The sequence below is a fragment of the Bidens hawaiensis genome, unplaced genomic scaffold (assembly GCF_021521415.1).
Source record: "Bidens hawaiensis isolate Kalapana, Puna unplaced genomic scaffold, B.hawaiensis_p1.1 tig00035997_1, whole genome shotgun sequence".
NCBI lineage: Eukaryota > Viridiplantae > Streptophyta > Magnoliopsida > Asterales > Asteraceae > Bidens > Bidens hawaiensis.
In genome coordinates, this window is record NW_027496285.1 from 1 (window position 1) to 19023 (window position 19023).

General features: G+C 32.6%; 1 protein-coding gene across 1 annotated transcript in view; it reads right to left on the minus strand.

Annotated features, from left to right (window-relative positions):
* Positions 1-2496: 2496 nt before the first annotated feature.
* Positions 2497-19023, minus strand: part of LOC143588124 (uncharacterized) — a 28109-nt gene continuing 11582 nt past the window's right edge. Inside the window, exons 2-21 of the mRNA XM_077069226.1 lie at positions 11772-11827; positions 11627-11674; positions 11406-11540; positions 11205-11323; positions 10808-11119; positions 10639-10726; positions 10232-10337; positions 10035-10148; positions 9250-9413; positions 9052-9163; positions 8118-8336; positions 7841-8031; positions 6873-7040; positions 6662-6767; positions 5879-6004; positions 5634-5792; positions 4888-5088; positions 3635-3829; positions 3494-3562; positions 2497-2742 (exon numbers count right to left, since the gene is read on the minus strand). Coding sequence (XP_076925341.1) covers positions 2626-2742; positions 3494-3562; positions 3635-3829; positions 4888-5088; positions 5634-5792; positions 5879-6004; positions 6662-6767; positions 6873-7040; positions 7841-8031; positions 8118-8336; positions 9052-9163; positions 9250-9413; positions 10035-10148; positions 10232-10337; positions 10639-10726; positions 10808-11119; positions 11205-11323; positions 11406-11540; positions 11627-11674; positions 11772-11827 — 2805 coding nt within the window. The 3' untranslated portion in view covers positions 2497-2625. The remainder of the gene's footprint in view (positions 2743-3493; positions 3563-3634; positions 3830-4887; positions 5089-5633; positions 5793-5878; positions 6005-6661; positions 6768-6872; positions 7041-7840; positions 8032-8117; positions 8337-9051; positions 9164-9249; positions 9414-10034; positions 10149-10231; positions 10338-10638; positions 10727-10807; positions 11120-11204; positions 11324-11405; positions 11541-11626; positions 11675-11771; positions 11828-19023) is intronic.

Sequence of the window (19023 nt, forward strand, 5' to 3'; positions counted from 1 at the left end):
TCCTCGAGCATGTTCGAGGACCGAGCTATCACATGGTGGAATGCTTTGAAGGCCGACCAAGGATCTGATTTGGTGGTAGCCATGCCTTGGGAAGACCTCAAAGAGGCAATGAAGAAGGAATTATGCCCTCAACATGAGCTGCAAAGGCTTGAAGCCGAGTTTTGGGAACTCAAGCAAGTTGGTGGGGATAACTCTACCTACTCTAACCGCTTCCATGAACTTAGCCGAATCGTACCCCACCTTGTAACCCCCGAGAATTGCGGCATTCAGAGATACATTCGCGGTTTACCAAACATTTTTTGTGATGTTGTGGTGAGTCGTGATCCCTTAACCATCGGTGAGCTATGGATCTAGCTGTTTCCCACACCGACAGTCATGTTAGGGATGGAACAATGTCCCGAAAGGATTCCAAGCCTAATCCCGACAAGACCGAAACTGACTCATCCTCTAATGCTAAAGCCGAACTCAGACATGCTTATAGGTATGTTGACCGAGAGCACCAGTTGGATGTCAGTGCACGGGCCAAAGCTAATCAGAATACCACATTCAAGTTCGTGCCAATCGTTAAAGGTGACATCGTTTCTTGGTTATATGATTCAGAGTTGCGAGTATGTATTATCAAGTGGGAGAACGGCATTCAGTACTTTCAATATATTACTGGCGTTCTCTCACTGCCAAGGTGGGATATGCGGACTCTCGCCAATCGGCCTTTCATCAACCGTCAACCGTCGTGGAAATCAATTAGCAGGATGGTTTCACCAACATCTGCTATTTGAGGTCAACCACGGGTTTAAATTTTTTAAACCGCAGGTGCCAATTAGGAAATATATTAATGAGATTGATCCTCAAACTGGTTGGAGAAAGCTCGTGTTGAATTTTAAGCCGCCAAAGACGATGAAGCGAGTGTCGGTGAAGACATTTCCGCAAGATCTTCACTTGTCATTCAATCTACGGTACTACGACAACCATACGGGTGAGGCGGTTATTGTTTTGGGAAAATGTCTGAAGACTAACTTTATGTGAGTCATAGATCCAATGTGGCTTGTTAATTTATCATAGACCGACAATGCTGTTTTATTCGAGAACATGATCCTTTTTGCAAGACATGAAGATTGTAACCGCGATATGCAGTTCCAACGCGGTGTACGTGTGTGTCATGCGTTCGGAATTCATAGTTGTCGCGATTGGAAGACGAAGCGGTTTAAATAAAGTAAAGACAAAGAGCACGAGACGAGGGGGTGTTTGTTAGTACACGGTTTTGGTTGACTCGAGTTTCTGTAATCATTTGTAATTTATTATTATTATAATATAAGGGTATTTTGGTAATTACCAAGCCATTCGTTAAGTTATGTATGTTCATTCGTTAATCATGTTTAACGAATGAGAGTTTAAACTATTATACGTGTCCATTCGTTGTTAAGGATGTTTAACAAATGGACCTTAATCGTTATTGTTATGTACCCATTCGTCATGGAATGTTGATGAATGGGGTATAGCGAAAGAGTCATTCGTTATACCATTATGTTACTTATTGTAATGAAGACGAATGAAGGCCATTCGTTACGGCATGTGTAATGAATGGCATTCGTTTTCTATAAATTGGCTGTTCATGCCTAAGTAATTTAACAAGTGTTAAGTTATCTCTCTCAAGGCATTACTCTGCCCAATTGATTACTCATACACTTTGTTCACTAATCTATAACTCACATACGCATATCAAATAACTAGATCCATAGTTTAATCGATATGAATTGATCAATCGAATATAGTGTTTCTCAAATATAGTTTAAAGATAGGTAAACAAGTATGATATCAATTTTCTTGGCGCAAGGGTCGACAACTGTGTGTTTGAGTGATGGTTTGTAGCCGTTTGTAAAACACGGAAGTGAGTTTGTTATGTGCCTAAACCCATGCACAAGGAACATGTGAAGCCCGTGAAGCCTTGATCTCACGTTCTATTTTATATATTTATTTGAATTGCTTTTTGTTTGTCATGTGCTAAAATAATGGAAGTCATGGGGATGCCCATGTATTTCCTGTACCTTATTTTCCCATTAGTTAGGAAGTAGTTTTGAATTATTCTGGTTTGTTTCCCTTTAAAAGACTTTGCCTTCATTTTGATATATATGCAGAAAATTATTCCACTCTCTCTCTCTCTCTCTCTCTCTCTCTCTCTCTCTAAGTTCATCTACCTTCTTTCTTATTTTCTTGGTTATTAAACCAAATCTATTCTACCCACACATTAGAGTTCGTTAGTGAGAAAGCCAACAATGATTTGGGTGAGTTATGGTCCAAGTCAAGAACTCAGGAGCGAGATGAGTTAGATATCCTTTCAAGTTTCTGTTATGGTATAAGTTGGTATACTAACTAATATAACAGACTAGTTAGTTGTTTAATTTTTTTTTTTTTTTTTATTTTAGAAAGGCTAGTTGCTAAATTAGTTGATTGTAACAGTCAAGACTAGTTAAATAGAACTGTTAGTAACTACTATAAGACTTGCACTAAATTCCTACAAACCTAAAATAGAAATTTTATATAAAAAAATCGTAATATTACCATCAGGTTTTCCCTATTAAATAACTAACCTATCAATTAACTAACTAATAATTATACAGTTTCACTGTTTCATTTGCGCAATATCGACTGCACCTCCATTATCGATCTGGGTGCTTCCACATCTTTATCCTCTAGCGTGTGCCCAACTAATCTTTGCATTTCTGTTGCAAATGTTTCATTTAAAACCTGCCAACCAATTAACAATTCAGGTCAGGTTATGTTTTATCAATCAAACCCCTTATAAAAGTTAACACGAAAAGAAACAGGTCAAGCGGGCTTAATATGTCAAAATGTATTACTAAAAACTCAACCGGACCTAGTTTATGGATTTTCACCTTTTGTTTTGAATCTTATTTAAGAGAATTCAATTAAAATTTATGCCAAAGTTTCGAAAATATCATATATAATGATTAGTTGCGTCCAGATATAATTAACAAAAACACTTATGCCAAAGTTTTTTCGGCCCAAATGATAAAACCGAAAAAAACCAGAACCGACACCAACGGTTTTCAAAAACTCAAATATCGAATTTTGGTTTCTTGGTTCGGTTCAAGCCCAAGACGGACCCATGCACACCATTATCTATGTGATCATTAGACATGTGCATAAAACAGAAAAAGCAAACTGAAACAAATATCGATGATTCAGTTTTATGTTTTTGTAAAAACCAAATTTTCAGTTCGGTTTCGATTTTGCATGTAATTAAAAACCGAAAAGACCAAACCAAACCGAATTTATGGATTTTCATTTTTATTTTAAATAAGTAATATCTAGAATTTAATAAAATAGTGTAACCTAAATATTTTAGCCCAAATGCATGATAATTAGTAAATCATTATATATGATATTTTCGAAATATCTGGACGCAATGTTTCATATTAACTTAATCCGGAACCCAAACCCGAACCCAATTTGACCCGAAAGAGAGGTGACATACAAAAAGTGCAACGCGCGAGGCTTTACAAGTCCAATTCTCTTTTTTATTCTCCAATACTTTCAGCACATCCTGTTGATAATATGATGAAATAATTAATAAAAGAAAAAAATGGATTAATAAGATAATGTAAATTTATGTCACCTTTCCCATTCGATCCCATAAAGTTCGACACAAGATCACAAAGACTTGATTATCAAGAATACCATGCAGATCAGTAATCGTCTTTGTCAGAATATCTTTTAAAGGTTGCATTCTGTTTCTTATATCGGTTTCACCAACACTATCCTTTGCTTCTTGGATTACTTTCTTCAGGTTTGTAGCATTTTGTAACCTTGGCTGTAGTTGAGAAATAAAATACGTAAGCCCGATATAACAAACGGATGATAAAACTTCACCAACTAATATTTGCCATGCTTTTCAGTTTGATTCAGTTTCAGTTTTACTAAATCTAAAAACAAAAAAAAACGACTTTTAGTCATTTTTAAGAAACTAGCTTAGAACCCGTGTACTCCGGGGGGTGGAAAATATTAATACATAAAATTCTTGAATCTTTATTTATGTCTTGGAAAAATGTATTGCATATACTAACGATTTTAAAAAATCAAAAATACATAAAACTTACTATATATTTGGGTTTCATAATTACATAAATTACTATTTAATGTAATTTGACTTTCATTACTATTTGATTGAAAACAAAAGTTATATAATCAGATTTCAAAGTTTCTTACAATAAGGGATAATTTAAGATACATGTGTTTTAGTATAATTAATATTTTCTTCTAAAAATAAAACACTATAAAAAAGATCCAGGTATTTTTAATAATAGAGAAAGATGGGAAAAAAATGGTGAGAAGGGATATGGAGACAACAATACGTGACATTAGGGATCCTACTTTATTAGAGTAGATACAAAATAGATAACTTAATAAATGATAAAAAATTTAGGTCCAGTTGTGTAATAAATAATTTAGTTATTACTTAACCAAAAAAAAAAGCACAAAGCTTCAAGCCCAAATTCATTAATTTGGGCCAATTTGTGGTAAAATCCGTAAACACGAATCACATACAATTTGGCCCGAAAAAAAATGAACTTGTGCCTAAATCTTTTTGTTAACTAAAATATAAATATTTGTGATACACTATAAAGTTTTTATAAATTACTTAAAACTTAAAAATAAAAATAAAAATATAAAAATCAGTTTTTCGGTTTTAACTACATGCAAAACCGCAACGGAACCAGAAGTTCAGTTTTTACAAAAACATAAAACTAAACTGGTCGGATCTTGTTTCGGTTCAGTTTCAAGCACACGCCCTACTTAAATCTAAGATTTTGAAGCTTTTAGTTTATTTAATGCAATAATCAATTAATCTAAACATTTAAATAAACTCACATTTCCAGCAAGTTTCTCGACAGCCGCTTGCATATAATTTCTGAATTTTGTCCTTAGTGTTACAGTTACTTCACTCAAAAGTTCTCCTGGAATTGCATTTTCACTATGTGAAACGCACGAAATTCGTGACTTAAACTGTTCTTCTATTTCAGGTTGTAGCACATCAAGCATCATCTTCATTGAATTAAAAAGATCTCCCAACTGAAAAACAATAAAAAAAAATAAAAAATTAAACAAAAATTCAAATTCTTTTATGAGTAAATTACGCTTTTGGTCACTGAGGTTTGGCCTGTTTAACCCGTTCAGTCCAAAAGAGAATCTTTGGACATATCATGCCCTGAGGTTGCATTTCTGTAACCATTTGGCTAACGCTGTTAGATGTTCTGTTAACCATAAGAGCATATTAGTCATTTGGTAAGAGGTACAAGTATTAATCAAGATGGTACATCTCTAAAAACATAATAAAAATGCCCTTCAGGCTAACAGAAAGATTTAAGGGCCCACATACCAAAAGACTAAAATGCCCTTCTAATTAACAAAATGATTTAACGACCCTCATACCAAAAGACTAAAATTGCCTTCTGGTTAACAGAAAGATGACCCGCATACCAAAAAACTAAAATAGTAAAATACTTATACCCTTCTGATTAACAGAAAGATTTAACAACCCTCATACCAAAAGACTAATATAGCCTTCTGATTTAGTTCATAGGGATAATTACATGGGAGATTATATAAATTCTAACCTCGTTGGGAACACTGTAAGGCAATGATTTTCCTTTGGCAAATCTTTGAACATATTGTACTGCTTTAAGGGGGATTGTGTTTTCCTTTAATGTTGATAAAATGTCACCATACTTTTTCTCTATATTTTCCGTAATTGCCCTTTCAGTGTCCGCTATAACCTATTAGTAGCAATATAATATTAAATAGAATATGGATAAATAAGTATTTTATATTATTTCCAGAAATCTAAAACTGTTGATAATACCTTTTCCAAATCCAAAGTGTATTCGGGCCAATGAGAAACGATGACTTGATATTCACGCAACGTTTCTTTCAGTTGCCTGTACATATCATCAACGAATACTGATGTGGAAATTTGTGGTCCGGTACCCTGGAGGGCAAAAGAGTAAAACGGCATTGTGCAAATAGTGGTTAGAAAAATATAATACTTTTCGAGCTATATTGAAGTATGAAATCCAACTAAATTATGTAAGTATATTACATTGTCAACTTTAACCCGTTTACTTGGGAACGCCGAATGGGTAAAACCGTAAAATATTTAAATAAAAGTTTGTTATAAAGAAAACATCCTAAATCATTTTATTAAAAATTAATTACACAAATCCTCCCTGTGGTTTGGGCAAAGTAACACCTTAAGGATAACTTCTGTTAAGTGTTAACCTCAGATAAAATGACTAAAACTTAAATAAAAAGGGTATTTTGGTCATTTTACCTAACTTTAGGTAATATGACCAAATACCCTATTAGTTAAACTTTGGTCATTTGAACTAAAGTTAACAAAAAAGTTAATGAAAGGTGTTACTTTGCCCAAACCACAAAGGCCATCTGTGTAATTAACTCCTTTATTAAAAAAAGTATATTATTATTAAAGTCATATAACTTTTATAATCATGTTTGCACACTATTATCTGTTAATAAAATTTAACCTTTGGTGCTTTAAAAATTATCCATATGACGAACCTAACCTGGTTACTCCCACCCCCCTCCAAAAATAAAAAAATTCACACATCTATAGAAACATATGTACCTTATCAAGCTTGCAATTTTCAAGCAATTGAGACCGTTTATCGTGAATAAGGTGCTTTATGTATATGTGGAACAATTCTTTGGCATCAACACCACCTTTGACGGGACTGCATGTAAATTAAAGAATATTCAAATGGACGTTACTGAAATATCAAATATTGTATAGAGATGAGAGAGAGAGAGAGAGAGAGAGAGAGAGAGCAGTTTCTTACCTTATATTCTGGTAAGCAAGATCCTTCTGAAAATCACAAGTTGTGATAATTAGCTGTGTCACAGGAGGTGAGAGGTTAACAGGCGGGCATGAAAGAAGAAAACCGCGTATTCTATTGGAAAGCTCGGTACTATAAAGAGCTGAAGAAAGATTATGTAAGTCTATGAACCTACAAGTAAAAAATGGAAGCCGGTTATTAACATAATGAATCCTGGGAAACATCAAACAAGTGCCGTGCAACAAAGGTGGATTGGGCGGGCTGGGTAACGGGTCAAAATAGGTTCTGGTAGGCCCAAGCCACTAGTGAGAGTGAGCTACCCGAGATTGGCTCACTAAAAGCTTGAAATAAGCCGAGCTAGAACCTAAAAATAAGCTTGTTTAATAAGTGAGCCCGAGCTTCATTTATCAGGCTCTATGAATTTATTTGATTATTATATATAAACTTATAATAAAACTAACTAAATATTAAAAATATATATAATTATTTAAAATTAATAAACAAGCCGAGATCCAGCTAAGTCGAGCTTGGGCTCAGCTCTTCACACCCCTAGGTTTCCGTAGAAACAGGGCAGGATTGGATTAACCTGCAAACACTTTTTAACCATTTTTAGTTTTTTTAGTTAATAGTTAATTAATGCGTAAGTGGTAGTTATGCAATATTATTACAATAGAAGTGTAAAATCTTCTAATAAAGCGATTTAGGAGGTTACTAGACTAGGGATGATCAAAATCGGTACCGGTACCGATACCGAAATCAAGAATATTTCGGTACCGGTACCGGTACCAAGAATTTCCGATTTTTGGGATCGGTATTTTCGGTACCGGTACGGTACCATGCTCATCCCTATATTAGACTGTGGCCAACTTTCAACCCATTTGATATGATTTGACCCGTTTGACATAAACACAGCCCAGATTAACCCATTCATAAGTAATAATATGAATGAATGTAAACTAAAGATCACATACCCGGGGAGCACATTCTGATGTTGTATTTTTATGTCACTAAAAATTTCATCTCTAATAGTTGCGCAAAGAGTTTTCATCTTCTGATAAGCATTTGAATAAACAGATTGGTCAACTGTTGACTTTTCACTGCTACAAGAAACAAACTCATCGGTCTCTGCCAAGTGTCTTCTTAAAATCTTTCTTACAGCACTCTGAAAGAGTTATAATTATTAGACATTGAAATGGGAGGGTAAAGAAAAGAATTATTATAAAAGTGAACCGATGTTTAGTTTAATACCTGAAAATATTTACATAACTGCATTTGTGATTCTGGAGATATTTCATGCAAAAGATTGTATAGTTTCAAAGCAGGTTTCAGAGCAGGTGATATGACACCAGATGGTGTAGGATTATCGGTCAATCCTGATGGTTGATTTTCATCAAGTGATTTGTAGTTTTCAAAAACTACGGCAATGAGCTGTTCAACTTTGTCAGAAAGCGTAGCCAGCATGCGTTTCTGGACAAATTTCACAATAAAAAACCAGTATTAATAACCAATTTAAATTAAAGCATAAAACATTAAGTTCAACTACATCCATTCTTTTTGTATAGCCGAGCTGCTGTCAGTTTTGGGCTGAAACCGAAATTTCAGTTTTTGAAAACCGTTCGGCCGTAAAAGAAAAGTTAGCCAATAATGAATTTGCACCTAAATCATTTGCTAATGAAATATTAATTGATTATATTATAGCTGGGCTAAAAAAATATGAGTCAAACTATAATAGAATTCTTATATATTACTTAAAACTCAAACCTAAAAATGTAAATCCACAAGTTCAGTGCGGTTTTTTCAGTTTTTATTACACGCAAAACCAAAACTGAACCAAAAGTCAAGTTTTTACTAAAGCATAAAAACAAACCGTCAGTTTTGTTTGGGTCCGTTTATTTGGTTAAAATCGAAACGGATCGAAATGAGCTGGTCCGGTTTGACCGACAATCATTTTTTTTGCCAAATTTTAAAATAACTAACTCGATGTTTATTATGATTTCAAAAATAATGATATTATAACAATAATCCAGATTTTCAAATATAAATCGTTTAGGATGCTGTATGCATTACAATACAGTCATGGCGACTGTCAACCCAGATTGACCCGTTCATAACTGAACTAGTCAAAATCACCACCTCAATATGCAGTCCAGTGAGCCTATAAAAACACACGAATGATTCTCACCTCTTGCTCACTCAAAGTGCCCTTCACTGCAATAACTGGAGACAATAAATCATATATGACATTTAAGCAATCTGCAGTTGGTGTAGCAACATCCATAACATATGAAAGGTATCTGCAAAAACCGACACATAATATAATAGAAAAAAACCTTAATTACAATGACTGTGTATAATTGTCTAAATTTGGTTTAAAACGCACCTTAGTTTAGCATATGCATCAGAAACTCCATAATAAGTAGCAAAGTTAGTTACCAACCACTTCCACGAGCCACGAAGAAGCAAATTTCTTTGTTTAAAATTTTGGGCTTTCATTGCTGCTTCTAAAACCGTATCGTATGCAACAATTTCAGCAACAATACCACACTAGAAAAACAAAAACAGATGTATACATCAAAGCCCATTTTGCATGTCTAAATCGGGACAGAATTCACTACAGTTGTTTTTTCAATTTAATATCAGAATAGTAGTTTCTTAATCATGTAAAATCGCCCGAACACGTCAAGAAAATACAAGGTTTTGGGTCGGTTGGCACAAGCCGTTTTAGTAAACAGTTCAACCTGAAACGGCCTGCTTAAAAAGTGAGTTGACCTGTAAACCCATTTAAGAGTTTGAACGTTTTTATCCACTCTTAACTTCCAACAATTTTGTTTTATTAGTTCTAACTGCCAATTTTCCAATTATTCCCATTCGCATATTCTAATATCGAGCTAAATATATAAACTCGCATTTGTTAATTAGGGATGAGAGATAAATACACAAAAACAATTAAAATAACACAAATTACAAAAGATTTCATATTAATCAGAGTAATTAAATGTTTTAAGTTGGTACTAAGTTATTAGGTATTACTCATATTCGTCAATGAAATAGAACAGGTCAACACAAATAAGTATATGGGTTAAGGTTGAAGAATTCAACCCACCAACCCGATAAGATTTACACCACTATATAACCAGAAAATGAAAAATGCAGTATTTCTTTTACCTTTACATTGTTACTCTCATCTGTACTGGTTGAATAGTGTATATTTAACTGTGTTCTTCCAACAAGCTCGTGTTCTGGTTCGTGATATATTGGCCACCAACGAAGCTTATCCCCCTTTATGTTTAAATATCTTACTTTGTTAGACTTACTAAACAAATATCTCTAAATAATAAATTAATAACTGTATTCAACCATACCGTATCATCTGCTATGTCTGCCATTTGAGCAGTTACATGACCACAATACTTCCCTTTTGAATCAGTAACTTCGATAATCAAATCATCTCTCATGCTATCTGGCAAACTGCAGTTGATAATGTTTTATCTCTAATGATTCAAACCAAAAAGAACTCAAAAGGAAATGAGTTAAACGCATTGAGAACCCTCCTAAAACAATTTATTTAGAAAACTATAGTATTATTGAAACAATAACTTTGTAATCATGTTTACCACACAAAATATTTATGACTTCTTTTTCTAAAAGCGTTTCGGGACAACTCAATACGACCCGACCCCATCCAACCCATTTACCAGCTACCCAACCCACCCACCTTGCCACATCTATTGAGAAAAAAAAAGAGAGAGAATATAGAAGATGCACACACAATACATGGGTTTCACAAGATCCTGGCTGCATACGTGTAACATCAGCATCCAATGAACTTTTTAATCTCAAAGAACATATATATGTTTCTGCATTGTCAAAAAGAATGTCTTGATAACATGATTTGCAAATGTTTCAAACTTCAAAACTACAACATAAAAACTGCATACCTTGTGGTGGTTCTGGAGGAGTTAAAGCATTATTATTTAAGCTTGTTATACCTACTTTCAGGACGCCTGCCATGTCTTTCATATAATTTTTGCCAAAATGTAAATAAGCCAAACTTTGGTGAGATAGTGATCTATCAGCAGAAAAATTTGGCGCCACCCGGACTCGCTTTAGCGCCTCCCATTCTGAATGAACGGTTAATTTAGCACCAGACAAACGGCGGTTAAACTTTTGCAGCTTCAACGCAGACGGGTTCTTTATTGATGAAAAAGTGCATCCATTTGGTGCATCCACACCCATTTTTACTTTTTTCACTAAATCACAAAAATTGTAATAAAATCATAAATCCATAAAGTGATTAAAATGATATTCATTGCAATATAAGATGATAACACTTACCTTGAATCTTTAATTTTCCAAAAGTTTTCTGCGGTTTCTTCTGAACTCCATGAACAACCAACTCTGAAGCATTTTTGTTCAATAACTCCCCTTCTGGTTGTAATAGGTTTTTGTCCAAACTATATCATAAACAAAGTTTCTCATAAAGTTAGCGTGAATCAACATCATAAGTTATCACTGTTATTATTATTTACTACTTACCAAAAAGCGTTTCGAAGGAGAGAACATTCGTTTTGTAAGAAGCCACGAGCCTCAGAGCTGCCTCGAAAGAAGTGCTTAAGACACAAGCGAACACACGCCTCATAGGATATCACAGTACACCATGGTCCTAGCTCACTGAAATCAGTTCACGTCATATATAATAATCTCATACAAACCAACTATACAAACATGAACCAGAATTACAAAAGGCTAATAACAACCTTGCATGATATGCAGGAACACCCGGTGAGGAAGATACGGCACCTTGTCTATTAAACGACAACACTTAAACTATCAGCCAAAAATCCTCAAGAGATCATAAACAATATAATAAACGTTACATACTTTAGGGACGGATCATAAGACCTGTTGGGAGAAGCAGCACACTGAGGTGAGCTAGAGACTCTGGGCCCCATGTATACCTAAAATAAAAATCAATTACAAAATAACATTATTCATAGAAAGCAATACAATAACCTAATTTAAGCTTCAATCAGTCAAATGTAAGCCTATGCAGAATGAAGAGAGAAGATTCTGTAAATACAGAAAGCTACAGATCTCAAAAGTTAATCAGCGGCAGCAGCATTAGAGAAGATGAAGTGATCAGTAAGTATCTTCCTAAATTGAGCTCTGATTAATAACGATCTCAACGAATAATGCAACAGACATAACGATTTCCGAATAGATTATAAAGACGAAAACACAGATACAGATACAGATATATATTAGCTAGCGGCATAAAAACAGAGATATATCGAATGCGGAATGAAATTAACGAAGAGACGGCATTACCTGCAACGATTGCGATGAATGTTGATGTGAAGAAGCAAAGCGAAGCAAAGCAAAGCAAAGCAAAATTCAATAGTGAGAAAGTGGTGGTAAAGTCTAGTCGTAAAGATGTCAATGCAATGGGCTGTCCTGTCTTGTCTTTATATTATTCTTCTTCTTTTTTTAGTTTGCTTTGTTTATGTCCCGGATTCATGCCACCCGGGAGAAAAGTTAGTTTCATGTCATGTGACTTATTTTATGCAAAGTATGATAATCTAAAGCAAACCAAGATTTGTGTTATAAAGTTATTTATTTTTATTATTATCAACATACTTTAAATTTGGCATTAATTAAGATCATATAAGTATAACTTTTACTTTTAGGTTTTTCTATATTGGGGAGCGTATGATCAATTGAATATAATAAAAAATGCTTAAATTTCATTATTATTTCATTCATGTGAAAATTTCTATTGTTATTATTGTTACTTTTTTTAATGATATAAATGAAACAATTATGAATATTTGTTGTTTTCTGAATCACATTTTATTTGGTGCTAAGAGAAACATGTTTATATTGATATGGTTTAAAGGGTTAAAGTATACACTCCGATCATAACGTTTCTATTTCATATACCAACAAACTAAAAGGTTTAAGGGACATCACGCATAACTGAACATTAGTGGTAATCATTAGTAGCAACTTACTACTATCTGTAACAATTTAGTTCATGAGTGATAAATGGTAACTTACCACTTCTTCTAAAAGAAATGTTTAATTGTCAACAATCATAATCGTTAACAATTAAACTCTTTAATGAAGAGTTGTAGCGTATCCATTTAATTGTTTGTTCTATATATATGATAGGCCTTTGGTCTAAATCTCTTATTGTGTTTCTTTTAAAATTATCCGATTGAAATTTCAAAATATCGTCAACATAGTTCAATCTTCAAGTGCCTAATACAATTTAGAGAGACATCTAGGCCTGACAAATTACAAGGGTCACCTTGGACTTCAATGCGTCTGTGATTCTTCCCTGTTGTCGGCTTTCATCTCCTGCATTATGGCTTGTGTTATTAATTTATTATAGTAAATAGTTCAATTTATTCGATTAAGCAAAGCTATAAAGTAACAAAGTGTGTAGTCAAGTTTCAATGTTTCAACATTCTCATAAGTTTTCTTATCAACTCAACTCAAATTAGTGAATGTAACCATCTATTTTTTTTTCTTATATCTCAACTGGTATCTGTATCAGTAGTTAGGAAAAAATGGATGGATTAGAGGTTGAAGAAAATGCTAATGGAGGCACCAATTTTTTTTAAAAAACTTTACATCATCACTTACAAATATATATAAGCATTTTAAACAACAAAAATAACTAAAATTGATACGTTAACATGTGTAACTTACTAACTTGATAAAAAACTGTAAATATTACTATATTAAAACACATAATAGATTAAAAGTTAGATTGATTTTACTATAACAAAAAAAAATTAGTGACTTTCGTGGAACAATCAATAATTTTGGTTGGATATTTGATACAATTTTTTCCTTTTTTTAAAAAAAATCAAAGTTATCTTAGTGAAACGTAATTACAACTAGGTTAGATCCCGTGTTAGACACGGGTGAAAATATATATAAAACTATATATATATACATACATTATATATATATATGTATTATACATTTTAATAAATTGTAAACGTTAGATAATTTAACATTATTAACATAAGTATCACATTGTTGTTTTAATTAAAATTATCCAATATACAACGATAAGTAGATAAAAATAACAATTTAAAACATATTTATAACTTATACCACATATTTCTAACATATACCATGAAACAAAAAAAGACATTAATTAAAAACTTCATCATCTACTAAAGTCTTATATTGTAAACTATGAAGCGTAAACATGTAGATGTTGTAACATAAGTTGGGTGTTATAAAACTATTTTTATTGAAATTATTAAACATATAGGTGCACAACATAAAAAATGCTACAAATATAACAATGGGATATAACAATTATAATTTTGATTGAAACTTTTAATAAAGTAACAATAAAATCCAAATTTCGTGACTTAAATCACCATTTCATTCCAAACGTTCATAATTATCTCCCAAAATCTAAAAAAAAAATAAATAAAATAACAAAGTCTCATACTTTTAAAAAATAACAATAAAGACAATTAATTGACTTTATTACTCAATAAATGGTGAGTATAACCACTTATTTAATTTGAAACATGTTTCAACTTAAGAGTTAATGTTTAAAATAAAATTGTTTATTAGGTGGATAGTTTATTTATAGAATTGTATACTTGTCATCTTATGTTGATGACATATTTAAATAACATGTGAAAAATATATGTTGCTTTTATAGTAAGACTATACTAATAAAAGAAAATAATGAGGATGATGTGGCAATCTCACATTCATTCTTGGTCTAATCTCTCTTCTCATTCATCCTACCTATTCATGGGTTATGGAGCAAAGCCATATTGGCAAATGGGTTATAATTCTTTTTCTAATTCTCTAATCTGTCATCTCATTCACCCTAATTATCCATTGGTCATGGGTCAAAATAATTTTGCCAAATGGGTTATAATTTAATTTCTTATTCTCTAATTTCTCATCTTATTTATCCTACATATCCATGGGTAATGAGACAAAACAATTTTGAAAAATTGGTTATAATTTCTCTATAAATTCTTTAATCTCTCATCTCATTATCATAGATCCACGGGTAATTGGTTAAAACAGTTTTTGCAAATGTTATATAAAAAAAATCGAATTTATAAATTTGAGATTCTATACTTCTTATTGTTTGTACTATATATTTTATCTTCTTTTTATATATAATTTTGTTCATTCTTTCAGATAATGAATCTTTTTTTCTTTTTTATTTTACAAATCTCGTGTAATACAAGGGTTCAAAAGCTAATTCGCTTAATAAAACTAAACATCATTTTTATCAATTAATCAATCCTATAACTTACCACCACCAACAGTTTACACCGTCACCGGCTCACCGCCACTTTACACCACTGCCACTAAGTTACATAAATGATTTATTATTATTTATAAAAAATAAAAATAAAAAATCAAGATAGTCCAAATTGAGTGCATTATTGATGCCGATAAATCAATGTGTAATGTGCTGTTTTCTACAAATTTAAATTTATTTTATTAAAATTAGTTTAAAGTCACCAACATATGTCTCTGCCTTATATTAAAAATATTATTTTTATTTAATTGCATTGTTGGTTCTTAGAGTTTACTCATATTACATGTTTATTACATTATCTCTAAAATTATATGTTTTAACGTTTTTGCAAGCGAGTAACACCAATGTCTCAGCCGTTGGATACTTGGATGTTATTATTATTTTCTATTAAATGAGTGTGAATGATCAAACTATCCTTACCCTTTAGACCAAACGCAATGGTAAATTAAAATCATTGAAAGAAATTTTTACATATCAGTAGAGTTTTTTAGCTTGTTCACATAAGGTTTATGAACGCTAAACGAACGAAAAGTTCTGTCTGTGTCCGTTCGTTAATGAATCGAACTTGTTTACGAACGCAAACGAACATGTAAATTTTACTTTTTTATAAAAAAGGAAAAAAAACAACATTGTTAATCCAAAAATTAGACATAATTTCCTTAATAAAATATAAAGGCATAAATTGTATTCCAATAAGACTCGCTCATTAGCTAAGAAGAATATCGGCCCCCACCCCCAACACACGCGTAAAAAATGGGTTATACTAAACGTACTCCATCCTCTACTTGTCATACCTCTTCCCCTGAACTTTCAATTTCTTTAAAAATTTTATTTGACATATTACTCCACTGTAACATTTTATTGCATTTTATGGTGTCCACTGAAAATATTAAACTAAAATTATAAAGTTTTTTTATTTTTTTTATGACCTCTTAACTTTCATTTTCTTTTAAGAATTTTATTTTACATATTACTTCCATGTAACATTTTTTTATATTTTATGGTCTCTCTATAAGATATTAACTTAAAAATTAAAGTTTTTTTCCTCACTTTTTTGTGTTTATTGTCTTTGATCATAATAATAATATTTATTATTATCGATCATTATCGATGTATTATTATATTTATAATACAACACACACATATATATACACACACGCTATTAAAATTCAAAAAAAAGATATTATAAATATTTACAATATTAATATTAAAAATAAAGGAATATTGGATTTTAATAATCCCTATTGAATGATATTGGCCGATAATAATCCCTATTCATTTTATCATCACTGGCGGTCCCAAATTCAAAGAAGTTGCCTCCCAATGGTCCCCCGTTAAATATGACTTAACGGCGTTATAGTTCTTTCTGAATATCAAGCCAATGTTTTAGGGCTTTTGATCGTTAGGAGGATACGAGTCGATTGGTGTAAACCTTAGTTCGAAACTGTGCTTCAAAATGACGGAACAATGCTTCAATTCGGGTGTTCAAACTTACAATTAACCAAAATCAAGTCGTTTGGATCATTGTTTGGAGCAAAGTTTTATATCATTCAACTCGTATATTCCTCCCGATTAATAGCCCTTAAAAGTTAGTTTGAAATTCGGAAAAAAGTATAACGTCGTTAAGTCATTTTTAACGGGGGACCATTGGGGGGCAACTTTTTTGAATTTGGGACCGCCAGTAGCGATAAAATGAATAAGGATTATTATCGGCCAATACCATTCAATAGGGATTGTTAAAATCCAATATTCCAAAAATATATTAATAGTGATATTTGATAATTTTTAGCTTAATATATGTAGTGGAGAATATTAAATGAAAAAAATGTTATAGGGACTAATATATATAAATAATGTTAATAGCTAATAGTAATTCATCTATAAGTTTAGGGGGGTGCATATTCAATTAAAATGATATAGAGGGGGTGTAACATTCCGAAATTCAAATAATAATATTTTATATATTATTCTTAATGGAAAAGTTTACTTGGAGTAATAAATAAAATAATAAAAGATGGAAAGAGAAGTAGGCTAATTAGATGGATTAATCATGGACTAAAAAGGAAAGATGGGCCTTAGGTCAATGGGCTTAAGGGAGTATAAATACCCCCTTAAACCCTAAATCTTTCCATTTCCATCTATCTTATCCATAATATTCCCTACACCTCCATAAAACACACACAAACTTTCCATTTGCGGCCGTGAGAGGAAAAGGAAGATCCGAGGTCAAATCAAGCCTTTTATTGATAGATATTTGGTATACAAGCTACAAGTTCATAACCGAGCTAGACCGTGACTTTACTAACGATTAAAGGTATGTTCTTGGTCCTAAAGTTTACGTTTTTATGAACGGTTTGCTATGAAACTTAACCCTAGAGTAGATCGGGTCTAGGTGTTTCATAAAGTTGCAAACTTGATGATAAAAGTGGACTTAATCTATTCATTAGCTAAGGATCAAGCTAAAATGGGTTTAAAACTGATAAAGCTTTAAGATTTAGACCTAAAACGGGATAAAGGTTTAAACTTGGTACCTAAAATAGACTAGATCTTGATGAAGGACTACTAACGAGTGTAAAACGATTATGAGTAATGATAATAAAAGGGTTAAAGGTCATGATTTGAGCCATATAACAAATTGGCTGGGCAAGGTGGGAACCTGGGGTAGAAAAACAAATTGAGCTGGGGGTTTTCGGGCAACCGGACAGTCAACAAAAGTTCTCGGGCATGTGGTTCTCGGCCATGTGGTTCTCGGTCATGATGTTCTTGGCCAAAAACACGGTTCTTGGTCAAACTGGGGATTTCTGCCTAGAGTTCTCGGCTGACCCAGTTTCTGTTTGGGCCTGACCCTAGCTGGGCCTAAACTTTAATGGACAGTTGGGCCTGGCCTAAACCCATAACCCATTTAACAACAAGCCCAACTTAGAAGATGCTTAAGCTAACTAAATAACCCACTTAATTAAGTATACATGTGATTAACATATATATATATATATATATAACAGTTAGCCGTTCTCAACTAAAGAAGAGGATTACGATTAACGGCGAGCGCAACCGAATCCAGGTGAGTTTCTAGCCCCATTTCCTTATTATGTTTTCGGGGCTGTGTGCATACTCGATGTGATAGTTAATACACCTACCTTAAATGGTAAGTGTATGTCATGTATGATTTTTGTGATAGATATTATGTTATGATTGTGAATGAAAGTTTGTTGGTACGTGAACGATCTTCGGATATTGCACGTATTGACAAGGGAGGTATGTATATGAAAGATGAATGTGTATGATATATATATATGTGTGTGTGTGTGTACAACATACGAATATGTATAAATGACTAAAGAAAGAATATGTATGGTACGGGTATGTATAGACAGTATGTACGAAGATGAAGAAGTAAGGGATCAGACCCTAATAATATCTGAGACAAAGAAGAAAGGGATCAGACCCTAATAATATCTGAGATAGAGAAGTAAAAAGGGATCAGATCCTAATAATATATGAGATAGACAAGAAAGGGATCAGACCCTAATAATATCTGAGATAGACAAAGGAAAGAGGGATCAGACCCTAATAATATATGAGATAGACAAGAAAGGGATCAGACCCTAATAAAATCTGAGATAGACAAAGGAAAGAAGGATCAGGCCCTAATAATATCTGAGATAGAATGAACAGTAATTATATAGTATGAAAATAATAAAGTATGAACGTATGCATGAAATTATGTAATGAAAGTAAATGAGTAAAGTAATTATTATGTATCTTCGGATGCGTAATTGACGGTAAGTAAAAGTATTGTATGATGTATGATTAACTAGAACTCACTCAGCGTAG